The 26780-nt window shown below is 36.8% G+C and overlaps 1 protein-coding gene across 3 annotated transcripts; it reads right to left on the reverse strand.

Moving 5' to 3' along the window:
- Nucleotides 1–6309: 6309 nt before the first annotated feature.
- On the reverse strand, nt 6310–26483 carry GORAB (golgin, RAB6 interacting). Of its 3 annotated transcripts, none has more exons than XM_045547395.1 (5): nt 26336–26483; nt 18174–18531; nt 15822–15923; nt 13783–13923; nt 6310–6854 (listed from the first exon to the last, which is right to left on the reverse strand). In XM_045547395.1, the coding sequence occupies exons 1-5, from the start codon at nt 26469–26471 to the stop codon at nt 6407–6409; spliced, it is 1185 nt and encodes a 394-aa protein (XP_045403351.1). In that variant the 5' UTR covers nt 26472–26483; the 3' UTR covers nt 6310–6406. The 3 variants fall into 3 exon arrangements, with proteins under 3 accessions (XP_045403351.1, XP_045403353.1, XP_045403352.1); XM_045547397.1 differs by lacking the exon at nt 26336–26483 and adding an exon at nt 17863–17918 and having other exon boundaries at nt 18170–18243; XM_045547396.1 differs by lacking the exon at nt 26336–26483 and having other exon boundaries at nt 18170–18254.
- Nucleotides 26484–26780: the final 297 nt, after the last annotated feature.

Raw genomic sequence — 26780 nt, forward strand, 5'->3', positions numbered from 1 at the left:
GAGGCTTTTGGACCATCAAGTTTCTATGGACAGAAAGCAGATCAAGAAAGCTAGTAAGTTGCAAACATGGATCGTTTCTTAAGGAAAAGAAAAACATATTTCAGAGCACAGAGCCAAGAACTGTGGAGAACAATGAACTAGGAAACCACTCTCAGAGAGCAGAACTAGGTCGTAATTAGGCTCCCTGTCCCCAGAAAAGGGAGTTCTGACACATCCCAGGCTAGAGTTCAGAATGCCTTCTGTGTGCCTCCTGTTCCTCTTCTTTTTAAAAGGGAATGTCTGCTGAAGCTATCCTGTCCTTCTCACCATTGTACATTGAGGTGTGGTGAGGACAGGCAAATTTTCATTTTAGTTCACAGGTCTTTAGATTAAGAGCAGTCACATTGGAGGTCCAGTGCCTGAAGCACCTCATTCACATCTGGACTTGATTAAATGATGAGATAGATCCTGGACTCCACATCTGAAACCATAATGGGATGAGACTTTGGGGGTAGTCAGTGAGTACATTTTGCATCTGGAGTGGATGTGAATGATTATAGCAAGGGGGCAGACTGTGGCAAATTGTTTGCAAAGATGGCCACAGCAATTCCCCTCATTCCTACATGATACCCCTTTGCAGAGTGGCTTCCCTGCTCTTCCCGTCAAGTTGTGGAGTCAAGTTTCCCCACCACTTACATCTGGGCTGGTCTTTGACTTACTCTTATCAGTGGACAACAGAAGTGACGTTACTTCAAGAAGCCTTGAGCTTCCACTCTTGCCATCTTGGAACCTTGGGACTTCCATAAAAAGAAGCCCAAGCTAGCCCCTTTGAGAATAAGAGACTAAATGGAGAAAAAGGCCCAGGTGACAGGCATCATCAACTGCCAGAATGTAAATGAGGCTGTCTTAGACCATGCAGCCCAACAAAGCCCCCAGATTGCTGCGATCACATGAGTGATCCCCAGCAAGATCAGCAGAACTTCCCAGCTGAACCGAGACCAAATTGCTGACCCATAGAATCATGAACAAATGAGTGGTGTTTGTTTTAAGATACTAAGTTATGGGGTGGCTTGTTATGCAGCCATAAATAACTGATATATATGGCTAGGATGGCAGAGTTATTTTCCCTTCACTAACAGCATGTTGCACTAGCCATATGAGCAGGACAGGTTGAGGTCATTTTCCTCAAATGGGGATTATGATGGCATAGGCCATAAATGCTTCAGGGACTCATTTCTCAGCCTGTGCAGCAGGATATGATTTCAGGATGTCCTCAAGTCCTCTCCAGGCATACCACTCCTACCTGATTCTCTCATGTGCTCTTAAGTTTGAAATTTCTTTAGCTGGGGCTAAGACTTCCACTACCCAGACTGAAATACATTACTTTAATATATTCTATTACGTTAAAATGCAGGCCCTCTTGAGTGATGTAACCTACTGACTTAAAGTTTCCCCAAGATCTAAGTAACTGTCTCCAGATTGTCTCCTAAGAGCAGATTTTAAGAGAGAGCGAGAACACTGGTCACCTGAAGGAGAGGCTGGGCTGAGAGAAGCCATTGTTTGTCTAGACTTTTGTCCAGGATACAGCCCTGTCCTGTGCCATGGGAGACATTAAGGACCACAGAAAGCCTTGCTCTCTGAGTTTCATTCTATATTCTGAAGACTCGTAGAAACATGGAGAGGAATACAGCAATAAAACACCTGCTTCTACCTGCAGGGTTTCAGGGGCCCCTGTCGGAGTTTGGATATTTCTCACTCCACCTTACGGCTCCTGGGCATCTCATCTCTCATCCTGGTGAAAGATCTGCCCCCACCATGGTGTGGAGTTTAGTTGGTCACTAGCTCTAGAGCCTCCCTCTCTTCCTCCAGCAGCACAGTGGTAGGGAAGGGAAGCTCAGACAAAAAGGCTTGAGATGTTTCTGGATCTATGTGACACTAGAGCTGCTGTGTCTGCTGGCCATTTCTGGGGGAAATGCACATGAAGTAAACGAGCTAAAATATGGAAAATCACCCAAGATGGTGCCTTCAGCATATCGGGTGATTTTATAACTTTTTCCAGTTATAAAAGCCAGGTCTGAGCAACTGCAATCATAATTCTACCAGACAGTAGTTCCATATATACAGCTATGGATTTTCAGGTTTGTAGCAGAATGGCCTGGTTTTTGCTTAGCTAAACCAACGAGGAGATAGCCAATTCTGCAGAGTTTTAAATTAAGTGAAGGCTCTGGTATAAATATACAGCTTCAGAATGGTGAATACAACTAATGGCCACATGCACTATATACATGGCAGCATTACTCAACAACTGAAATAATAGCTCATAAAATGACTCTTCTAACTCCAATTATTCATTTCCTTCTTCTCCCTCTAATAGCAGTGACTCTATACATTGCAGGGTTATTACTTCACTCCACGTACGAACCTTTGGCCTCTTGACTTACCCCTTGGGGCATGCTATAATCACTAAGAAATGTTATCCCTGTCACGTCTTATTGCTTAATTGTGGCTCTATTTTAGGTTCCTAGAGTCATTTGGCTTGGAAGACCTCTTATGTGTGATCTTTGAACAAGCCTCCATGTTGAGTTGTCCTTGAGCTCACACTGTCTGTTCCATTTACATCTTGTTCTGGCCTAGGCAATGGTTATTGCCCCTTGGTTCAACAACACCCTGAGTAATGGTAATGAGCTCTCACATTTATGCTATTCTCCACCTAAGAAGATACTATTAACTCTTTTGTCAGAAAGGTCTGTCTTTAATTTTTCCAGTACTTGATGGGGCTTTACACTGATGAATCCCAGTGGGTTCCCTATTTTAAATCATTGACATGCAAAAACCTCCCCTCTTTCCAACTCTTGCTCTGGTGACTACACATTTTTAACTCAAAATTTTTTATTTTGGTTGTATGTGTTGCCCCCCTCCTGCCCCCGTGTGCTAAAGGCAAACTGAAAAATATGGCATGCACAGACTGAAAAACAACTGGATAGAATATTTAAAATTAGGGGTGTTTTAAAAATCTGGGACTTTTGGAGGATGCATCCATGTTCAGTGTTCTAACCACTTATTTTGCTTCACACTAATAAGACATTAAGTTCTGTATCAGCCTTTGTTTTATGAGTATAAGTCTTATTCCCTCAATTAGACTATAAGCTTCTTAAGGACAAAAGGCACCTCTTACATAGCTCTCTCCATATAGGTAAGCTACACTCAGTTGTTTGATCATTGCATAAATAAATAATTGTATTTTCAAGACAGCTGTTTGGGATTAGGAGCTTGCAAAAGTAGCCTGACATTAAGGCAAAAACAGACTGGAGAATAGAGTCCTGCTTCATCCCTCCAGAGAGCAGTTCAAATCAGGCCTGGGGTAGATCTATGTTGAGAAGGAGTATAATTACCCCTGGTCCAGAGTGGCCCCAGGTCTTGTCTGGCAGACTGAGTTGTATCTATCAAGACCCTTTAAAAGGCTGACTTGGCTCCTTAGAAATATAAAACCCAAAACATCATTTATAAAGGTCACTGGGAATAGCCTGGGTCAGAATAACCTGAGTGCTTTTTGTGCCAATGCCATGGAAGAGGAAGTGGCTGAATACTTAGATAAGCTCCTTGAGAGTACTATGTTGCTAAATGGAAACAAAGAATGAGAAGTTTATAGTTGAATTTTTACTCTGTAATTCAAATGCCAATTCGACAATGAAATATGCTGTAGGAATTCCAATCAGAGATTATCATCTAACTTGGAGATCAGCTGTGTGCTCAGTGAATACAAAGATTTACCACCTGGAAGCAGAATTATGCCGAGGTGAAAAACTTGAGAAAAACTCATTTTTATTTAAATGCAATGAGAACTGTGCTTTAACAAATTCTGCTTCTTTGAAACCCACAAAAATGGCTCTTGTTTAAAAAGTAGTAGGGAATCAAGGTATGAAAACCTGTAAATTCAGGAATTCAAGTTTACCCAAGTGAACGTATACTTTAAGGTAAGTGAAAATTACTACAATTTGGTAAAGACTATCTTTTAAATAGAACAAATGAGATGACACAAAGCAATTGACTCCTAAATTATTCCCATCATTAAGAACCCTGATAACCTTCTGCTTTAACTCTTTGAGAAATGTAAGCAAGAAAGAAGTTTAACACCAGAGAGAAACAGCTCTACAAAGTGCCCGATAAACTCATGGCTGTAATTCTGAACAAATAATTGTCTTCCACAGAAATTAATCATTATTGTGTATTTGTGAATTTATATATCAAAGCCTTTCCAAAGTACTATATTTTATTTTAAAAGATTCTATGTCAGGGCTATCCTGGAGCCAATGCATATGGTCCTCATACCAATGAGCCCCCACTTCTCATTCATGTGCTCTTATTTCTCCCACACATGGGATACAGCTGCCTTTGTATAATAAAACTGATGCAATACAATTTTGTCACTTATATCATCACCTGAGCACTCTGATACCACCCTGGGAAAGCCCAGCAAGATAACAGTTTTTCAAAGTAACAGTTTCAGTGGACCTTTTATAGCAATATTTGAAAGCATATCTCTCTCTCACACACACACACACAGACACAATCTTGTTCTACAAGTGAATGGATTATAAAGCAAAATTTTCAAGTGGAGGGATGCAGTGATCTTCACAGCCTGAGATATGTAAGAGATACATCTGGAGTGCAGAACTGCAACTTTACTAACACTTTAAGTTTAAAATGAGCTTGGTGCCCTACAAAAGCTGCTAGTGAAATCTCTGGCCCTCAGATTCCTCACTGTAAAAAAGGTGATTAAATCAGATCAGCTCTGAGGTCTCATCCAACTATTTCTCTCATGGTTCTCACTTTTTCATACATCTTATTAGTACTTAGAGAATTAAGATTGTACATATGTACCTGTTTTTTAACCAATATTATAAAACCTCACTTATTAATGAATTTGCCTTAATAGAGGGTAATACAAAAGTAGGTAACTGTATCTACCATATAGAGATCCAAGATGCATTATCACCACACACTATTGAAACTCCTTTTTAAGGTAAATGAAAGACCATGCTATAAATACATAAGACTTTATTCCTTAGAAAAGTAAGAGTGTTTTGGACAGTGAAGCTTTCGATTCTTATGTATGTCATTCATAAATAAACACAACTATTTACATAAATGCTTCTGTTTAGAGAAGTCAGTAATGGAAAGTTAAACTTTCAACTCAAATTATATAATATAAAAAGTACAAAGCTCATCTGTATTACCAGGAGATAATACTCTCAAACAAATGCACTCAAAAATAGGATGCCTCTAACTTTTCCAGAAATTTTTATAGATATAATATTACGCTTGTCCTTATGTTCTTTGATGATAGTTCTTTTTTTTAAGACTTCAAATGTAATATTCTGCTTTTGGGAATTTCTGATAAATATATCATAATTTAATGTGATATTCATAGACTTTGTGACAAAACTGTAATATTTATTTATACATTCATATATAACACAATGTAGTTGTCAAGTATTAGTAATAGGAATTTAATAAACTATTAAAGTAATAACAAAATCAGCATTTTAACAATTTAAATGCTTTATGACAGGATAATTTATGCCTAACATATAAAACACATATTCATAGATAACTTTAGAAAGAAAATACATCAGTTTTTCGGATAATCAAAAGTAGTAATAACATTTTCTATATTATTCTCAGCTTCAGTTTAGAAATGTTTTGTCTGAATGTATTCAATTCACTGATTAAAGATAATATATTAATAGTAAAATTACTATATATAGTATGTGTATCAACTAACCAAAACTCAGATTGTAAGCTAAAACCATTTAAAGGCAAATTGAAGACAATAGTAATATTGGCTTAAGTTGTCTGGTTCTTTACAGTAACTGCAGTTTCTAATACGTGTTTTGCAGCTCTAGTAAGATCCAGATAGATAATTCAACCTGCTACTTTTTTTTTCTTCCTGCCTTTCTTTTTTTCACATAGTGATTTTTGTGTTTTTTTTTTACTGATTACATAAAATAGGACTTCCATTCTCAATACTTCTCCCAGTGGAAGATAAATGAGTTCGATTAGGTATTGAGGATCATTTTCCATTTTACTTTTCTATATATACCTGGTCTAAAAACATTCTAACCATGTAGTTTCTGTGTCCCCCCTCCCCCACTCATCCTTTTAAGTCACTTATTTTCACCCAGTAATAAGGGTAAAAAGAATACTGAAAGAACTGGACCAAAAATCAAGGTGAAATACACCCCAGATATAAAATTACTATAATTTAGGACTTTAGAATGGTCAAACATGTTAATCTACTAAAACTAATCATGGATTCAGAAATTAACATTGTTTTAAAGAGGCTTTTATCAGAGGTCAGGGCATAATCTACTGCAGAAATTATACTTTACTGAATACTATATCAGTTGAAAAGAACACTAGCACTTCACGTGCCCAGAGCAGCTGAAATGTCATTTACTTTTTGATTTGGGGCGTCTGGACTAAGAAGGGGGATGCTATTGGAATTTGCACACTGTTTGTCTACCTTTGGGGAAACAGCTTGTTCTGGATGTTTTTTGTCCTCTTCAGCAAATCCTAATGTCACATTCTCCCCAGCAGACTGAAATGGCCTCTCTAAATCAACTATTGGTTTCCCTGCGTCTGCTTCTTGTTCACGCAGCAATCTTTCTACCTCCACTTCAAGCTCCAAAGTCTCCTCATCAGCTTGTACATCCAATTGCTGCATCAACTTCTCCAACTTCTTGGCCTTTCGGAGCTCATTTTGTTGTATGATCGTGCAAAGATGTTCAGTGAGTTGCTCTTTTATCTCAGTCTTGCGCTGTAAATCTAGCTTTGCTGTAATGTACTCTGTTTCAGCCCTGTCAAATCGCTTCCTGTAAGGATAGGCACAGATTGCTCCATTAGTTTTCCATTGAAGAAGATATTCAAAAGAGGGTCTAGGGTCTAGACACAATAATTACACCACAAAATTGGGGAAAAAATGTATAATGAAGATACGGATATTAATACTTCACAAACAAGCTACATGTTGACAAACTAGGTTATGGTTGCTGAACTTTCACAACATCCTTATTTGGATGCCCCTGAGATAACAACATTCTTCTGCACTCATTTCTTCTTTCCAAAGCTGTGCTTGAGTGAAGGCAGGCTAAGAAGGTTAATTCAGGGATGTATTAACTTCCAGGTGAGGGAGGAACCCTGATTTATAGCATTTGCCAGTTTCTGTGGTATAAATACTACCGCCCTGACTAATTTCAAGCTACCAATGCAACATCACTAAATGCAGAATTGGGAAGAGACACACAAAATCTGCTCTCAGGAGTCAATGCAAGCTAGCTCCAGCACACGAGTTAAATTTATGAGAGGTAAAACAAGAGATGAAAAAAGTGGAAAATCTGTACCTCTTGATTAACAGATTAGAAAAGAAAAATTTTGATGGAAGAGAAGGATATAGACAGTGGCTGGGAGGTACACATAAATGGGACAGAGCAAACCCAGCAAAATGATACTGGGTGAGGGCAAGAAGTAAATATGAAGTAGAATAGAAAACTTCAGGACAGCTATAGGCAGGATTTCTCAACCTTGGCACTACTGACAATTTGGGCCATATCATTCTTTGTTGTGAGGAGCTGTCCTGTATGTTGTAGGATGGTAAACAGCACCATTGGCTTTTATGCACCAGTTGCCAGCACCACTCAAACGCTGTGACAACTAAGAATGTCTCCAGATATTGCCAAATGTTCCTAAAGGGGCAAAACTGCTCCCAGTTGAGAATCCCTGGGTTAAGCTGTTCTCACCCTTCTCCACTCAGCAACAGATTACTGTTACACTTTTTTTTTTTTTTTTTTGAGACAGAGTCTCGCTTTGTTGCCCGGGCTAGAGTGAGTGCCGTGGCATCAGCCTAGCTCACAGCAACCTCAAACTCCTGGGCTTAAGCGATCCTACTGCCTCAGCCTCCCGAGTAGCTGGGACTCCAGGCATGCGCCACCATGCCCGGCTAATTTTTTCTATATATGTTTTTAGTTGGCCAGATAATATCTTTCTATTTTTAGTAGAGACGGGGTCTCGCTCAGGCTGGTCTCGAACTCCTGACCTCGAGCGATCCACCCGCCTCGGCCTCCCAGAGTGCTAGGATTACAGGCGTGAGCCACTGCGCCGGGCCTCTGTTACACTTTTATTAGAAAATTTTATATATTTACACATACATAAACTCTACTGATAGGTAATGCCAGTCTTATGTGAAGTAGGGGAATTCTACTGGAGAAGTCACTTTGCAATCTCCTCTTTTTCTTCTCCCTGAGGTTGGTACAAAAAGAAAAGTTATATCTTTGTTCATTATCTTTTGCCTTTTCCATGTAATTTGTTGCTTTCCTTTTTGCAACAAGAGGATTCTTCCTCTCTTGCAAGAAAAAAGGTTGATTCCCATTTACCAACTAGTTCTTTACTTTAATTACCACTAATAGTTGTGAAGACCATGTTGCTTTACCTGTTATGACTGCCTACATTAACTCAATGTAATTAAGTAATTTCTAGTATAAGAGTTATAGCAAAAAAGAAACAGATATATCTCCTAATCTAAGATTTTTTGTTTTAGAAGGAAATATAGTGAAAAAATTAAAAGGCTTTTATTTTAGAGAACCCAGGGTTCAAAACTTTCCTCTGCCATTCCTCTATGTGTACCTATTTTGGTCAAGGCTTATTTTGGATGCAAAGAATAGATATTCAATTAAACTAGCTCAGGTTAAAAAAGAAAAAGGGTTCCATTGTAGGATACAAGAGGCAATTTCATAGGCATGCCATCAGAATCAAAGGCTATTCTTTTCGGTGCTTAGAAGCCACACGGTTTCTCTCACTTCAGTTTTTGTGTTACACTCATGTCCAATATGGCCAGTAGCTGCGCTCTACATCAAATTCACTCCACTCAATCTCTCATTGATCCAATTCAATAATTTTGGAGGGAGAACCTAGGTTGGCCTGGCTCAGTTCAGTTTAAACAGAGCTCATAGTATCAGGCCATGCCATGAGCCACTATTTAGCTTACGGATCGAATGTACTGGAATTGGTAGCCCATCTTTGCTTTAACCAGGTGTGCCCCAGAATCAGCACCATGAGTAGAAGACACAGCCAGGTTCCTGTGGAAGGGGTTGGGGAAGGGCCTGGGGAAGAGGCATACAATGACTGAAAACTCCAGTACAGTGACTCTAGTCAGTTACTTCAGCTGAGTCTTCATGTATCTATAAAAGAGTGAAGATAATAATACCCCATAGGAGTGTTAAGGATTAAATAGTATAAATAGGGCAAGTGTCTAGCCCAGTGCCTGGTAGGTCCTCAAGAAACACAACTTTCCCTTCAGAGCACTGGGATCAAAAAATACTGTTGCTACATTAGTAAACATGTATCTAAATTTTTGATTATGTAAAATTTAGGGACCTGGTATTTATCCTTGACAACTCTTACTTACATAATGTTCATTTATCAGATTTCATTTTTTTTACTGCCATCTAGTAAATATAAGAATGAGAGAACTAGTTATTTTTATGTTAAAAGAATTGTTCTAAACAAACTCTGTTGGATACCTGGTTCCCTTATTTCCATACTTTACAACATATCTTGTTCATAAATGTTCTTGCATCAAGCCAAGAGCTCTGACAACATTCTGTATAGGCACACGAATACCTTGTGCTCCTCCCCCTCCCGCCCTTCTTCCCTCAACCTCCCTTCTCTGTAAGTCCGTGGTCTCCCTCAGCCAGTCAAAGTCAATTAGCAGAGATTTACAGACTGGGTTCATGAATACTGAATTGAAATTAACATCTGCATATAGGTCCCTAAGTTTCTATGGATTTTTCATCCTGGATAAATCACTGAAGATTTTGTATTCTGTTTATTTATTTAAAGTCCTTCTGGCCAGAAACATGCATATATATTCTCCTACAGAGAGATTTATATTTAAAATATTAATTAGTTTTACAAACTGCACTACCAGCCTATGGGTCAGATGGATAATACAAACCAGAGTATGATAACATACTCTGGAGCAAAATAGTAAGAGCATTATGTATAACACAGTAAGACACAGTGAACTGGAAACATAATTATAGAATTGTTTTGTTATTTTAAAGGGACATTGACTGATTTAATGAATGTTATTTAAAGGATAAAAATTGTCTCTGGGTTTTAGTATCCCTGAAATTTTTAAAAACTCAATCATTAACCCTCAGTATAACCTCAAGTTCCATGGATCCATTTTTAGTTTTTCAGTTCCTTTTCTGAGCAGTTCTATTTGTATGAATTAACATATTATGATTTTTAATCTTTCTTAAAAGCTTGTCAAATAACAAAAAGAAAATTTACTTATTTTTAAAAAAACAGAATAAAATGAATTGCATTTTGTAATCACTAGATGGGTCCCATGGATCTTTTTATAAAGCTAAGATACATTATGGGATTACAGATATTATTATTTTTCCTATATTTTGAAACATTTTGCCATTTCATCACCCTAGGAATTATTTCATCATTACTCACCATTTAGTCCCATTTATGCTAAAAAATTAAAATAAAAAACCAGAAAATGATATAATGATCTAAAAGGATGAGGCAATAATAAAATAATCATTGTTGAGTTTCCTTATTATGTTGTCCAAAGTATTACATGACCTCTGGAAGGTATAAAAAGAAAACTGAAAATACCATCTTTGTAACTTGCTCTTAGTTTACATTGAACACAGTTAAGAATTAATATTTTTTCATTTTCTGCCTATATGGTACTAACAAAGTGGAGAAAATGGACAGGGAAGACATTTTGCCATTGTTAGACAAATCAAAAGATAAATGCTGTGGCAGGCTAAAAAAATGGCCTCCCAAAGATAACTTCCTAGTTCCTGGAACCTGTGAATATTACTTTATATGACAAAAGAGTGAAAATTACCTTATATGGCAAAAGATGTGATTAAGATAAGGATTTCAAGAGGAGTTTATTCCAGATTATCCAGTTGTGCCCTAAGTGCAATCATATGTATCCTTTTAAGAGTGTAGCAGAGGAAGTTTTGAGAGAGGAGGAAGCGATATGATTATGGAGGCACAGAATGGAGCAGTGTGGCCACAAGCCAAGGAATGCCTCCAGCCACCAGAAGTTGGAAGAGCCAAGAAATTGATCCCTAGAGACTCTGAAAGAAGCATTACCCTGCTGATACCTTGAACCTGGATGTCTGGCCTCCAGAAATATGAGAAAAGAAATAACTGTTGTTTTAAGCCACCCAGTTTGTGGTAATTTGTTATGGCAGTCCTAGGAAACTAATAGAAATGCAAAGACACACTCTAGAGTCCAGATAGTGAAACTGATCATATAAATAAAATGTCAGACTATAAGTCTTCGGAAAAATATATCCTAGGTGAATTTTCTCAAACTCAAGTATAAATGGGTGAAAAAAAGATTTCTCAGGATAAAAAGGAAATATGACATTCTCATAATCATTTCAACAGGAAGAACTTAATCACCCAGTATTTTACAAATATCAGGAACATACTGTGTAGCTAAAATAATGTAACTATATTCTTTCACCTTATTATAATGTTCATTAGTCAAACATTACTTGATACAAAGAGGGTTACTATGTTTACATTTTTATTAAAAATTTTAAATAAAGTTGTTTCATATAATCCCGTTCATTCTTCTGTAAATTATTCATAAAATGATTTAAAAATATTTGCCTCTGTGTTTGTGTATATGAGGGTATCTACTAAACCTGGATGATAAATAGTGATTCAAAAAAATGTTCTACACGCAACTACTCTGAATTTTACAAGCTGGTCTACGCAGCACATCGGAACTTCATAATCATAGTTGTGAGCAGCAGCAGCAGCAACTCTTAAATTGGCTCACTCCAAATGCTGTTCCCCTTAATGATGTCTATCCTAACACTGCTCTACAAAAGCAATTTTAAAGCAAATTCTGGCCTATTCACTATCCAAGAACTTTTTGTGGATTAGCACTGTACCAAGCACTCTAGAACTAAGATATTTTTATTAAAAAAAGAAAAATCAAGGAGAACTCCCACAGAAACTGACTGCTGTGGGGATTATCTTCTGGTAGAAATCTGGACCATGATTTTATATTACCAACCTATAACTTCTCAATAACCATAAATGCAAATTTAGAAAATGTTATCTTAATCTTACGCATGAACGAGACAATTCTGGTTCTAGTCACAATTGTCTCTGGCCTTAACTCAAGAGCTTAGGTTTTTAAAAATAGCCTCGCACAACATCTACTTATATACAACTATGTTAATATTAGTACCATGAGAAACTGTCATCTTCAGCTTATTAAAGATGTAAACATTTATTAAAATTTCATTAAGAATATTTATATATTATAGGATGTTTTCTCCTTTAACAAGTAATCCCACTTTCTTTGTAGTTTTTTGAAGGATAAAACACTATGACATTTCTTAAATAATATTTAATACAAAACAGCATCCTTCTCCAGTTTCCACTAGGATAAAATTAAAACATAATCAGATTACTTTTCTGTTGAGTTACCCAGTAATGTACCTTATAATATGAATTATTCATATAAAAGGCTACAAAGGCATACAAACATTCCTCTGGCAAACTTATGTTACAAAGAATAAAATGTGCTAAAAATCAAGACTTAGTTTAATCTTATAAAATCTTAGTTACCTCCTTAGCGATCTTATTAATAGAAATCTGGAATCTCTAGCTATCAGCTACTGATGGCATTAATTTAGGCAGTTAATTAGTAAAGACAACCCATTAAGTCTAATAGCATATGGTCAAACAACAATTATAAAAATCACAAGGACAACCACAAACCTCTTTCTCAAATACTAAACAGTGAATTAAAAACCACAATCAAGCATTTCCGCTTTATTAAATTGTTATATAAACATTCTGATGTTGTGGTTTATCCTGGACTAATGAGGCATTCTGATTGATTTCTAGTGTTACAGAGAAAGATGCAAAACTGAGTCATTAACACAGCATTCCCTTGTGAAAAAAGACAAACCAGGATGATTAAAGCAATGTTGAAAGAACTGAAAACCCTGAAATTGGACATAAATTTTTGCCCTTTTATCTGTCTGCAAAGTCCATGTAATTCTTTACATGTGTTAGTTCATTTTAAAAATACTCCATGATGATTTTTTTCTCTTTAACAAAATGCTAATGGTTGAAACCAAAAAAACATGATATCAAACCATCTCATACTGAGTCTAATGGAAAAGAAAAAAATAAGAGGAAAAACTTTCAAGTTTCCAAAACAGAGTATGTCTTTAAAATATTCATAAGCTTTTAAAACATAACTAGATCCTCTTACTCTGATGAAAACTGAAGTAAGAACTAGGCTTCAATCACATAAGGACCATATCAGATAATCAAAAATTTTAATGGAAATAACACAGACTTGGTGTTAGAATAATAGAATTTTGGGGCAAGTCACTCAGACATTTACTTTGCTAGATCTTGAACGATAGATAATAAAAAGAGTTCCAAACATTAAATAGCTGATGGTTTAGCAGGAAAGACTAAAACGTAAATAATTAATGTAAGAACTGCTCTAACAGGCATGTGAACAAGGTTAACTGGTAGGGTAGAGGTAAGGAAGACTTCACAGAAGAGGGGACAGTTAAGTCAGCACAAAAGAGGAACAAATACAACACCTAACAGGGTTGTTATGAGGCTTAAATGATGATAAACATAAAACAAAAGCTCCTGGACCAGTTAGCAACAAGCATTAATTAAATTGTACTCCTTGCTTATAGTTCAATTTCCCCAACTCACCGAGCATATGAATAGTCTAGGCTGGCCTGATCGATCCGGTTCCTGAGGATTCCAATGTCAGCTGACACCATGTCATCTAAAGCCTGTAGCTCCTTCTGGATCCGCTTTAGTTTTATGGTCTCTGCCTGAGTTCTTTTGGATCTAGAACATCATGAATGTGAGTAGGGAAAAATAAAAACATTTTAAAACTACGTATCCATATACAAGTGAAAAAGCAACATACTACGTATAAGATTATAACAAACACTGAAAGAATATATCTGTATTCCCTTTACATTGAAACATCCAAATTTCTAGGCTTATTAAATTCTTCTTCTCAGTAAGCCCATTTTTGTTTGTCAGATATTTACCTGACATCAAGAAAAGATGCCTGCATTAAACAATTCTTTTTATGTCTGAAAACATCTATTTCGTCTTCACTTTCTTAGGACCCCAACGTTTATTCCTTTGATTCTTGGTCTCTAGGCAAAACTACAGGTCCTCAAAATTCTTTGCGGGGCTCAAAACCAAAACACTCTTTTCTTTTCTTGTTTAAAAGCACAACCAATTTCATCATCTTTCACTCCCCTCACCACCCCCAAGTACAATATATACTTAAAAAACACAATAAGCAAATACAAAAGTAAACCTTTAATCATGATTTCACTCATTTCAAAATTTCACACACATTCTCAAGGGAGAAGAAAACCTCCCACATAAAATCACTATATTGCAACTTAACATTCTTCTGATTTCTATTCCATTATGCGATACCCTTCCTTTCTGCCTATAAAAATTCACTTACCAGTATGATTCTTTTACTTCAAGTACTTCATTATCCATTTATTAATAATCTGAACATGTATTTCCTTACATTTTTGTTGTATCAGTGCTTTCTGTCCTAAATCAAAATCACTTATAGTAGTCCCGAGCCTATAAATCTTTTTGTAAAATCTCCAGTAAACAACCTCTCCACCTCTTCCAAATTGAAGACTACTAAAACACTTTATTTTTTAATAATCACTTGTGGGATTAAAATAAAAAGGCACTACTCTTTTATACATTGTTTTGTTTTCCTGAAACATAAGTTTGTGAGTTGCGTATTTCCTAAGCTTCATGAGAGATCAAAGTGTAACAGTAGTAGGAAAAAAAAATTTTTCAAATACATACATCCCTTTGGTAGATACTCACCTACCTTCCCCCTAACTCTTTCCCTCCCCCTACACATACTCCAGCTTCAAGCATTAACAGTTTTGCCAGAATTTTCTGGAGGTCTAAAAAGAAAATGTCACTGAATACTTGCTTATGTTTAGTTCTGGCTATTTAGAACCATGGCTGTATTGACAGAGCTTAGTTTCTTAAGGCCATAGGAGATTAGACAGAAATTGCAAACTAACTGGGCAGCAAGAGTGGTGGGGGATGAGAAGAGTGTCTCCAAGGGGAAAGTTCCTGTTTGGGGACTGGTTTGATGCAGGGAGGTGAGACAGACACTGGGAGATGAGAGAAAAATTCAATCTCACATAGTGCTCATAAGAGTGACCCCAGGTCATCAATCAAAGGTTAAATTACATCATCTATCCTCTATGAATGGAGGCACGGTAAATTATTAAGGAAAAATGTCCACAGGAAACACAATACAGATTTGTGGGAGTATAAGTCACTGATGTGGAATAACCTTTCTCATCTACATGTCAGATGATTAAGGGCTCCCCATATCAAAATTATAACCTGCATTTGTTGCTAATTTACATATACTGAGAGCTATTTATTGCTTCTCTTATGAATGTGTAGATGGTTAAAACTGAAAACACTAATGCTGGTCCTTAAGTTTTAATTGCAACTGTATTTATAAAGTAAATATGCTCTATGCTTAGAAAGTTCTCCTTAATAAATTAAAACCAAAATTTCGGTATCACTTACAAAGCATAATCTATTAGCCTTAAAAGTTGTAGTTGCAGAGAAAATATCAGTTTATTAGAACAGACATGGGAAAATAAATATAAAATATGACAGAACTGACTGCAGGTTACAACCAACCACTCCTGGTTCAGGTGCCTCACCTTTCCGCAATAGCTTTAGCCAAAAGAGCTTTCTTACGTTTATTTTTCTCTTCCATTAGCCGTTGTTCTTGCTGGAGGACTTCCCAACGGGTTTTTTCTTGCCTAAGGAGCAAAAAAAAACATAAAAATGAGTTTATGAAAGAGACTGCTAACCTATCCCACACCTTACCAGTCTCAGTCCTTTAAGTATAAAATTTAATCAAAAAGATTTATGTACATTTTCTTTCAAAAGTCCTCTTAAAAGAAACCCATCTGTAGTTCATTATTTTGTTCTAATAGGAACAAAGACTATGATCCCAAGTAAAGAGGCTTACATAAATTGGACCCTTGAAATCCATTATATGTATATAATCTAGGAGCCCACAAACTGGAAGCCAGAGTACTGTGGCATTTTTTTAGGAGTACAAAGGAATTTGTGTAAGTTAATTATGTATTATATGCAAAATGGAGACCAAAATAAATTGGTCTGTAGTTGATGTCATATTATTTATATGTTTTAGTTTTCTATAATGAAAGTCTCTACCATCTTATCCTCCAGACAATAACCAATGTTTATTTCATACATTTTCTTTCAATTTGCTTACTTCTTTCCAACTCTTAGATATTTTTAAACAAAGTAAAACACTATGAGCTAAGACTGGAATGTTGGGCTTAAGAAAAACCTCAAAGATCTGAGAACATGTATTGTCTTCCCATCTGATTCTGAAAGAAATATATTAAAATTTTCCATAAAGTCATGAACTCCATGTCAACTCAAATTAAACAAGGTGATGGCAAAGCTATTTATTCCTATTACTGCTTTTCTTACAGCCATTAAACCACAAGTCTCTATTTCCAAACCTAGTAACCACTTCCAAAATTGTCTTTCTCTCTCCATTCCTACAGCTTCCACCTTAGACTTCAGGCTGGTCATTTCTCATTTTTGATACTGCAGGTATTTCCTCACCAGGCGCCTTAGTTCCACCTTACCCTGCACTCTCACCCAAATGATCTCCAACACTGACGCCTGGAATTTCTAGAATGATTATTTTGATTGAGGCCTTTCTCCCTCCGAGGCCTTGGACATATCTCCATGCATGAGTGAACCTGCTAGGCTTCCAGTCCTTCCTCAACACTTTAATTCTCTACTGTTCTCTGGTTTATCCTTTTCCTTTCCCAGACAAGTGAGATGTCATCTCTGGGCATTCTCTGTAACACAGCTTTCCTTTTCCCTTCTTACAACCTCAGAATTTCTCCTTTACAGGAATGGTTCCTCAGATTACATGTCTTCTATGAAAATTCTCCCAAGTTCCTTAAAAAAAGAATAATTTTCCTGATGACATCCAATCTAAATTGTCCAGCTCAATTTAAACTCACCTCCCACTTGTCTCAGGCCTTTGCTGGTAAACTACACTTAAAGATGTTTAAATTAAAGCACTTGTTCAATGTTAGTATCATAATTCGTGTGGTTTTATTTCTCTTGTCACAATGATTTCTTAGTTGTAAACCCCTAGTGGGCAGGAAGTATTTTAAACTCACAGTATAGAATCTAGATCAGCAGAGATTAGAAAAATATCAGTGATTACAAAAAATATGATACTTTGGAAAAGACTCAAAGGGAAAACAGAAATAAATGCCATCCTTTCTCCCCTGTGAGTGATAAACCAGGAAGAAACAAAAAAATAAAAGTATGTATTAAAACATAAGCAACCAAATAAAAAATTCTAAGAATTCATGAGTCACAGAATGGCTATTTCCACAAGACTGTGGCTAAATTAAATTACATAGGCTGTTTTTTAATACAAAGACAATATAGAAAGAATAAAAAGAAATCTAATGATGCAACTGAATTATATAACTAGTCCCCTTAATTTCCTATACTTTCTCCATTGACCATCCCTTCACAAGTACTCTGTTTTTAGCCAATGGAGATGCAATCTAGAGGTTGAAATACAGGGTCAATTTGGGGGAAAATACTACACAAGACTGATTCTGGTGACTGTAAAGGGCACAGACTTTGTATCCCGACAGACTTACATGAAATCACAAATCTACTACTTACTAGCTGTATTTTAGCTTTAGGAAGACAGTATCTTTTCTGAGTCCCAGATACTTCATCTATAGAGTTAAAATAATAAACATGCATTGTAAAACTGTTATGAAGATTAAATGACATAAAACATATAAAATGCCTAACAGTGCCTGGTTTATAATATATTTACGTGGTAGTTATTTTTCAATAGTTTATTCATCACATTTCTTGGCTTGAATATAAAACAAAAAAAATGTTAAAACACACAAACTATATTTCCTCAAAGCCCAGTGGGAAAAAAGGGCAAAATGAAAAGTCTCATGGTATATAGACTTACTAACAATTCCACTTTCTTTTTCTCCAATTTGCAATCTGACTTTGGAGATAGAAACTCAACATTTTTGTGATCATCATGGGAATTCTTGAGTCCTGGTTCCTTTGGTTGACTTTCAATATCCTGTGGTTTTCCATCACTAACAGGAGAGGTGAGAGTAAGAGGACTAGGAAGAGTAGGGGAAGAAAAATGTGGTTTTTGAGTGTTAAATTTCTGTTCTGGTGCAGAAAGCAACTGCTCTAGAGGTACGGAGGTTGACCCATCTTGTAATCCAAGTTTTTGGCTTTGGTCTAGAAGGGCTTTTTCTCGCTGAAGTTGTTGTCGACTTTTCTTCACCGGGAGACACCGCTGTGATTCAAATGGATCTACAGAAAAGAAAATGGAAGGAAAATTCATTTGTGTGAGCAATAAATTAGAATTTCTCTAAGCGAATAAAACATTAACATTAAACTTTGATAATTCTAGAGTTCCCCTTACACCATTCTCTCTCTTGAGAGCCATCTTTCTGTGGAGTTTCAATAGTTCTCAGATCATACTGTATTTAATAAAAGCTGCCCAGGCTCTTACTTTACCTTTAGAGAAAGTCCAATTGCTGTGAGTTGGGCCTTAGGACACAAAGCAAGGTTTCTTTTTCAACTTGATTTGATAATTGTCAAAGAGTCAAGTAATTTTGACCAAACTAGAGAGATGACTGAATTCTCTGGTATGTCTTAAATTTGATTTATGGTTCTGTCTGCTCTTCTGAAATGAAACGGTAGCTGTGTTTTCAAATGGGATTCCCCTCTCTTAAATTTTAAGAGCTTTTAGGGCAATTTGATACATATTTACATGCTATCACAGAAATGTAATTGACTGAAGTCTCTTATCTCTAGGAATGTTAGTTAACCGTAAATCATTTTCTTTTATCTCGCGAAACAACCCAAGGTTGTATTCCCCAAAGTCTAGTCAGGCTCCAATTAATGCATTCAAACTAATTTAATAGTAGCCTGAACAAAGCAATAGAGGAAGATAAAACTGGAAGAAAAAAATTTTAAAGGATAAACTAAATGATAATACTTCTATTACATTTTCTGGATTGTCCATGCCATTGTTAACCTCTTAGGGCAGACAACTGAAGAATATGACTCGCATTCATATTAGATCTGTAAGTAGCACTCTTTATAAAATGCCGGGAAAAAGAAGTTATGATGAGTCCTTGTAAATGAACAACACAAATAGAAATTTTAAATTCTGCATACCGACTTTTGAAGCAACACAAGTTTATTATTTAAATTTCCCAAAGTATAGTTAAGAGCTCTGGATACAGTCCTGGCTTTGCTTCTGTCCAGCTCAGTGACCTCGGGCAAGCCAATTAATTATTCAATACCTCAGTTTCCTCATCTTTCAAACTGGTTGAAAATTACCTGCTATACTTTGTGCATTAAGTTGCTTTAAGAATTAAATGAAATATGTATAGAAAATATTTTTTAGAAAGACAGAAGTACTATCAAAAACAAATGTTATTGTTGATTTTAGCCAGAAACATAAAGTATCTCCCTGTATCTTGCTACAGGAACTTTTTCTTGGCTACTGATCCTTAATCACACCATTAGAAAATGTCACTAAGCCAGCCGGGCGCGGTGGCTCACGCCTGTAATCCTAGCACTCTGGGAGGCCGAGGCGGGTGGATCGCTCGAGGTCAGGAGTTCGAGACCAGTCTGAGCAAGAGCGAGACCCCGTCTCTACTAAAAATAGAAAGAAATTAGCTGGCCAACTAAAAATATATATAGAAAAAATTAACCAGGCATGGTGGCGCATGCCTGTAGTCCCAGCTACTCGGGAGGCTGAGGCAGTAGGATCGCTTAAGCCCAGGAGTTTGAGGTTGCTGTGAGCTAGGCTGATGCCATGGCACTCACTCTAGCCGGGCAACAGAGCGAGACTCTGTCTCAAACAAACAAACGAAAAAAAAAAAAAAACAAACAAAAAAAACAAAATGTCACCAAGCCTGCTTACCTCCCAGATGAACTCATTAGCTGAATTATTAAATATTAATGTCACTCTGAAATTCAGTTCCTGTAGCTTCTATTTTTTTTTTCATTTTTACAGAACCTACCTATAAGATTGAAAATGCTAATTTTTTTCATTCCAAAAGAATGAACAAATCAGCCCACTTAAAAACAGAACATACTGTTTTCCATACCATGTACTGAGGGCTGCAAATACCAAGGAGACTGTGGTAAACTGGGGAGCATAAGTCTGGTGTAAAGGGGGCAATTCACAGTCATCTCTAGTCAACTGCTGTCATTAAAAAATTTAGGTCAATATAGCCAGACATTTCAATTTTTCACCATTAAAATTCAGATTTTTATGTAAAATGTCCTTTTTTTTAAATGTAGGGAACTGTATCATTCAGGAAAATCTATATTATGCTGCAGGGAGAAATCGTAGTGGTTTTAAACCACAAAGGTTTACTTCTCATTAATGTCAGGTGCCAACTAAAGGCCAGCAGGGGGGTCTGCTGATTAGTCTCTCAGGCTCCAGGCTTACTGTACATTCACCAGTTAGTGTTGTCAGCCACCATGACAGGGGGAGAAGAGAGCTCAGAATTGACCCAGAGGTGACATAACACTTCTACTCATAATTCAGTGGGTAAAGTCGCACATCTCCACCCCCAAACAAGGGCAATTTGCATATGCTGGTTAAGCAAACACCACGAATGATTATTACCACTGTTAATTTAAAAAGAAAATTTAAAGATTGGGTAATGAGAGACAGACACAGGGAAGGAGGGAGGAAAAGATGAAAGCCAAATACATTTTTGGGTTAAATTAAGCCAACAGGCCACTACTTTGTGATCTCTACCCCACATCCTTTATCTAAGCCCTGCTCTCTCCACACAAAACTATCATTTGAATCAAGTGTTGACCATTGCTTTCCTTCTCTAATAGTCATATTGCAACTACAAATATTTCTAAAATGTATTCATTTTTATTTAACCTTTATAAAAAAGATTTCATGCTGTACATAATCTTTTTTTACTCAATATTGTCAATAGTCTTCCATATTGTTCATGTTGCTGTAGTCATTCATTTTGTTGTATAAAATTCCACGTGAGAGTAAACCAGAGTCTACTGATCTCCTTTCACTGATGGACATCTAGGTTGGTTTCAGGTTTTTGCTTCTTTGAATTTCACTGTTCTGTCTTCTCTTTTACATGTCCAAGAATTTGCCCTGGATATTATCTAAGAACTGTTGGGTCATAAAGTATAACTTTAGAAGGAATGTCAAACTGCTATCCAAAGTGTATTCCCTCTAGCAATGTATAAGATCCTGCAGATGTACTTCCTCTTCAATAAATCATGTTGTCAGACATTTTAGTTTTGTCAATCAAATGGGTGTAAAATGGTATCTCACTGTGCTCTTGATCTGTAATTCTCTGCTCTTCGGTGGGGATGAGCATCTTTTCGTATTTCCTTTTCTACGAAATATCTAGTCATGTCTTTTGCTGACTATTCTCTTGGCTTGTTTGTATTTTTAACTATCAGCAGCATTTTTTATATATCAGCAGCAAACAATTAGAAAACATAAGTAAAGGGAAGACATATCAATACCAGAAATTATCATGTATCTAGAAACAAATCTAACAAAAAAATATTCAAGACCTCTACAGAGAAAACTCTAAAATTTATTAAAAGATATTAAAGAAGACCTAAATAAATGGAGACACATGCCATGTTAGTGGTAGTGTTTTTTTTTTTTTTTTGAGACAGAGTCTCACTCTGTTGCCCGGGCTAGAGTGAGTGCCGTGGCGTCAGCCTAGCTCACAGCAACCTCAAACTCCTGGGCTCAAGCAATCCTCCTGTCTGAGCCTCCCAAGTAGCTGGGACTACAGGCATGTGCCACCATGCCTGGCTACTTTTTCTATATACATATTTTTAGCTGTCTATATAATTTCTTTCTATTTTTAGTAGAGAAAGGGTCTCGCTCTTGCTCAGGCTGGTCTCGAACCCCTGAGCTCAAACAATCCGCCCACCTTGGCCTCCCAGAGTGCTAGGATTACAGGCGTGAGCCACCACGCCCGGCCGTGGTAGTGTTAATAATGTAAAGACGTAATTGATTTAAAGATTCAATGCAATTACTATCAAAATTCCTACTGGGTTTTCCATGAAGTTTGGTAAAATTATTAAAAATTTTATATAAAAGGGTAAACATTCAAGAATAGCAAGTAAACTTCTAGAGAAGAAGAGCAAGGGAACTATACTACTAGATATCAGGAATATTATGAAGCTTTAAGACTGTGGTATTGGTGCAGGAATAGACAAATGACCAATGGAACAGAACAAAAAACCTAGAAACTGATTCATACATGTATGAAGCATTGGTATATGTCAGAGGTAGGATGTAAAATCAACAGCAAAAGGTGGGATTATTTAATAAATAGACCTGGGGAAAAATGGTTATCCATATGGAAAAGATACATCAGATCCATAGCTCACATCATACAAAAACAAAAATTTTAATAGAAAACACAGATTAATATCTTTTAGACCTTATAATAGGAGACTGATTTCTTAAGGCACAGAAAATGTCAGCTGTTAAAAAAAGACTGACAATTTTGAATATATTAAAATCAAATACATTGTTCATCAAAAGTTAAAAGACAAGTTACAAACTGGGAGAAGGTATTAATAATATAACTGGCAATGAACTATTATCAAGAATAAAAAACTGTTATGAATAATTTCTTTAGAAATTGATAGCATGAGGCTGCACTATTTTTTTGCTTCCAGTTTTTTTATTATGAAATAAGTCATATATAAAATATATGTATGTATGTATCTCACACACGCTCTTTCCCAGTGTTCACCTTAAAAAAAAAACATAGTTTAAAAAATAAAACATGACTACAGTAGACATAACTGCTGTTTTAACACATTAACTGCCATGTGAGTTATATTTAACTCATGCTAGTTTTTGAGCCTGGGGCCACGTGAAGCATATGTAGCTCATATGTCTCTTTACCTTGGGAGCCCCGTGAAGTATTTTTCAAGTTGCACAGAACTCACACACAGAAAACAATAAAAAGTAACAAATTTTTCATTAAATTAGAAAGGACAGTTTTGTTTTTGAAGTTTTTATTCTATTTTCATAATAAAACACAGTGGCCCCAAGGAAAAATTGTTTTTTTTCTAGTGCAGCAGTCAATGTGTTAAGGATAAACATAACCGCTGCTTTTGAAAGACATAAGAGAATTGTATTTCCTGTGTACCAAGTCATATGACTTGCCTTTGGTAAATGAAATATATGTAGGAGGGACACATGTCATTTAGTGGTGTCACTGTTAAATTAAGCATTTAATTGCCAACATATAATTTTCAATATTCTTTTCTTCCAGCTATGGTGAACTTCTATATAACAGCACCAAAAGATGGTGTGGAATGAGTGTGGAACAGAGTCAACCCATGCGAACCCATGGTAGACATGAAACTACAGGGAAAAATAAATCTTTATTATTTTAAACAATTGATATTTTAGGGCTGTTTGTTACTTCAGTTTAACTTGGCTTAAACTGATTTCATAATTACCAAAACCTCTGAAATTCCCTATGTATTTGCTCCTTTCTCATCCCATTCTCTTGCCTCCCCACCATATACAGTCATCCATCACTTAAAGACGGGGATACATTTTGAGAAATGAGTCATTAGGCAATTCTGTCCTGCAAACAACATAGAATGTACTTACACAATCCCAGATGGTATAGCCTACTACACACCTGTTATATGGTATAGTTTATTGCTCCTAGGCTACAAATCTGTACATGTTACTATACTGAATGCTGTAAGCAACTGTAATACAATGCTAAGTGTTTGTGTATCTAAACAAAGAAAAGGTACAGTAAAGATACACTATTATAATCTTATGGGACCACCATTGTATATGTAGTCTACAGTTAACTGACGTACTATTATGCTGTACAATGACTATATACGTTATATATACAGTCATCCCTCGGTATACCAGGGCAATTGGTTCCAGGACCGCCACATATGCTAACATCTGTGCATACTAAAGGCCCACAGTTGGCCCTGAAACTTGTGTATGTGAAAGGTCAATCTTCCTTATATTTGGGTTCCACAACCCCCAAATATTTTATTTTTGATCCACATTTGGTTGAAAAAAATCTGCATATAATGGACCTATATAATTCATACTTGTGTTGTTCAAGGGTTAACTGTAATTACATACATATTAACATACATGTTAATGCATGTAGCTATAAGTAATATATTCTCACTAGCTATATAGTAGCCCAGTAGATGAATATACCACAATTTAACTACTCCCTTGTTAACAAACACTTTGGTGCTTCCAGCTCTTTAATATTACAAACAAGACTGTTAAGAACATTCTTGACCATGTTCCTCAACGAACATACAGGGATCTCTAGAGTACTACTGTCCTTATTTTTGCTGGCAACAAATCCCATTTTCCTAGATTATCTAATTATATATTTAAGAACAGCTAGAAGGGGCTTTAAAATTAAAGATTCAAATCTTCTAGTTTTACAAATGAGAAATTCAAGGTGAAATATTTAGAAGCAGGGCTGGGAGTTCCATATGGCAATCATTGTGTTTGGCTATGGGTACATAAAGATGTCAAGATGCTTTTCCTGTCCTCAAGTGGTCACTGCCTAGTGATTTGGTGTCCACACTCTAACATCTTAAGCCATGGCCCTTTAAGTTCAGGTCCTTACCATCCTCTACCTACCCCAAACTACAGAGATATTTCAAAATATACTTCTACATAATGAATGTTCTGTTTAATTTAGACTTCCACGGTTAGTCTTCTTTACTCTGGAAAACTTGCCTGTGTAACACATAACCTTTGTGAAATCTTCCTAAGCTCCATTCAATCCCCAGAACAGTGAGGTTCCCCTTAGCTCTGAAGCAAGCTCTGTATAACATCTACTATCATATTATTTTATGGTTTGTCTCCTCACCAAAGTACTGGAGTCGGACCAGAGGTCAGGGTACTTGTACTTTGTACACTGGAATATATGAATGGACATCGAAAACACAAAGCAAAAGAATTTGAGTACATAAAACTAGATAGTTAACCACACAGTGTAGTATAACCTTTATTATACAGTTTATAAGGCCTCTGGACCAGCAAAAATGTTCCCAGTCTATATAATCTACACTGGCCTTATATTACTAATTAACTTCCTTTTCCACTTGGCAGTCCTAGATTATTCTCACATCTATGCTAACATCTAATTTTCTCACAAACTCTAATAAAACGCATGGCAGGATTTATTTAATTTTCTCCAAAGTAAAATATTTAAATTATGGTACCAAGAGTGGCATAAACTTGTCACAGAAGTTATGTAAGAAGAATCACCAGGATCACCACACAGATCTTTATGAGATTTCAACCAAACAAAGCACAGTTGCTATCACTAAAAATTTTCTACAAGTATCAGCAAACTTAAATTCCTTCATCAAAAGATTAAAAAAAAGTACAAACTCATTCAATGATTATTCTATAAAGCTGAAGAGGGAAGCATAAGATTTTAGCTGACCCCAAAATCCATAGGGCTATACGCATACACATATATGAAGCTTTCAAATGTAACCTTTCAGAGACTCTTTTGGTTTGCTGACTTTCAAGAATGAGAAAAAACTGCAAAAATCATCTGGCAGCCAGAAGTGAATGCAATACTCCAGATGTTTTATGAAAAGCACCTGATTTTTGTGTTTGTTCAGACCCTTATGCTGCCTTTTTTTCTAATCATCATCTGCTGCTATAAATTCATCATAATTCTAATATGGTGTGTGCCCGCCTTCCTTTACCCTAACCCCAACCCTTCAACTACTGATTCGTGCAGCAATCCTCCCTACGGGAGACACCCAGGCTGTACGCTCACTTTCTTTCCCAAGTCTCATTCCTTTCACAGAAAAATGCCAAATCGCTGAAATGGGATTCCTGAACCCTCCATCCTAAAAGAAGACCCCAGCCCTCTGGGTTCCCCCTGCCGCCGTGACTCCAAGTACATCCACCTCTAGAGCCCCCACAATCGCGCCCACCCACTTACAGCTCCTTCCACGCCCCCTTCCCCCTTAAAAGCTGCAGCCCCGCCTCTCCCGCTTCAGAATCAAGAATTAAACCTCTGCACACACATCCCGTTACCTTTAGTCTGTTTTAGTCTCCTCAGCTCCTCCTCAGAGAAGCCAGCCCAACCCTGCGCCATGTACCCCAGCCGCCAGCACCCCCAGAGCGCCCAAATCTCAGAGCCCCGACTGCCAACACAGCGGCCCAGGCACATCCGGGTTCTTCCCCGGCCTAGTCCAACCAGCCAATCAACTCGTCGAGCTTCGGACACAAGGCCCTTTCTCACCAGCATCAGGGTCCGGCTCCCTTCGCAGCTGCCCCCAGCAGTGCCTGACAACTTGCCCAAGGAAACTTTGCCGCGCAGACATTCATTGTCCCTGACTTGGCTGTGCTCTGTTTCGAGATGTCTCATTCTCGTTGCTCAATCGCTTCAAGAGATAAGGGCGGAAATGGCGATGCGGATAAGGCTGAAGATAAACAGGCAGTTAAGAAATGGCTACGAGTCGGTGGCGCCGCGGGGAGG

Source organism: Lemur catta, chromosome 3, assembly GCF_020740605.2.
Source record: "Lemur catta isolate mLemCat1 chromosome 3, mLemCat1.pri, whole genome shotgun sequence".
Taxonomy (NCBI): domain Eukaryota; kingdom Metazoa; phylum Chordata; class Mammalia; order Primates; family Lemuridae; genus Lemur; species Lemur catta.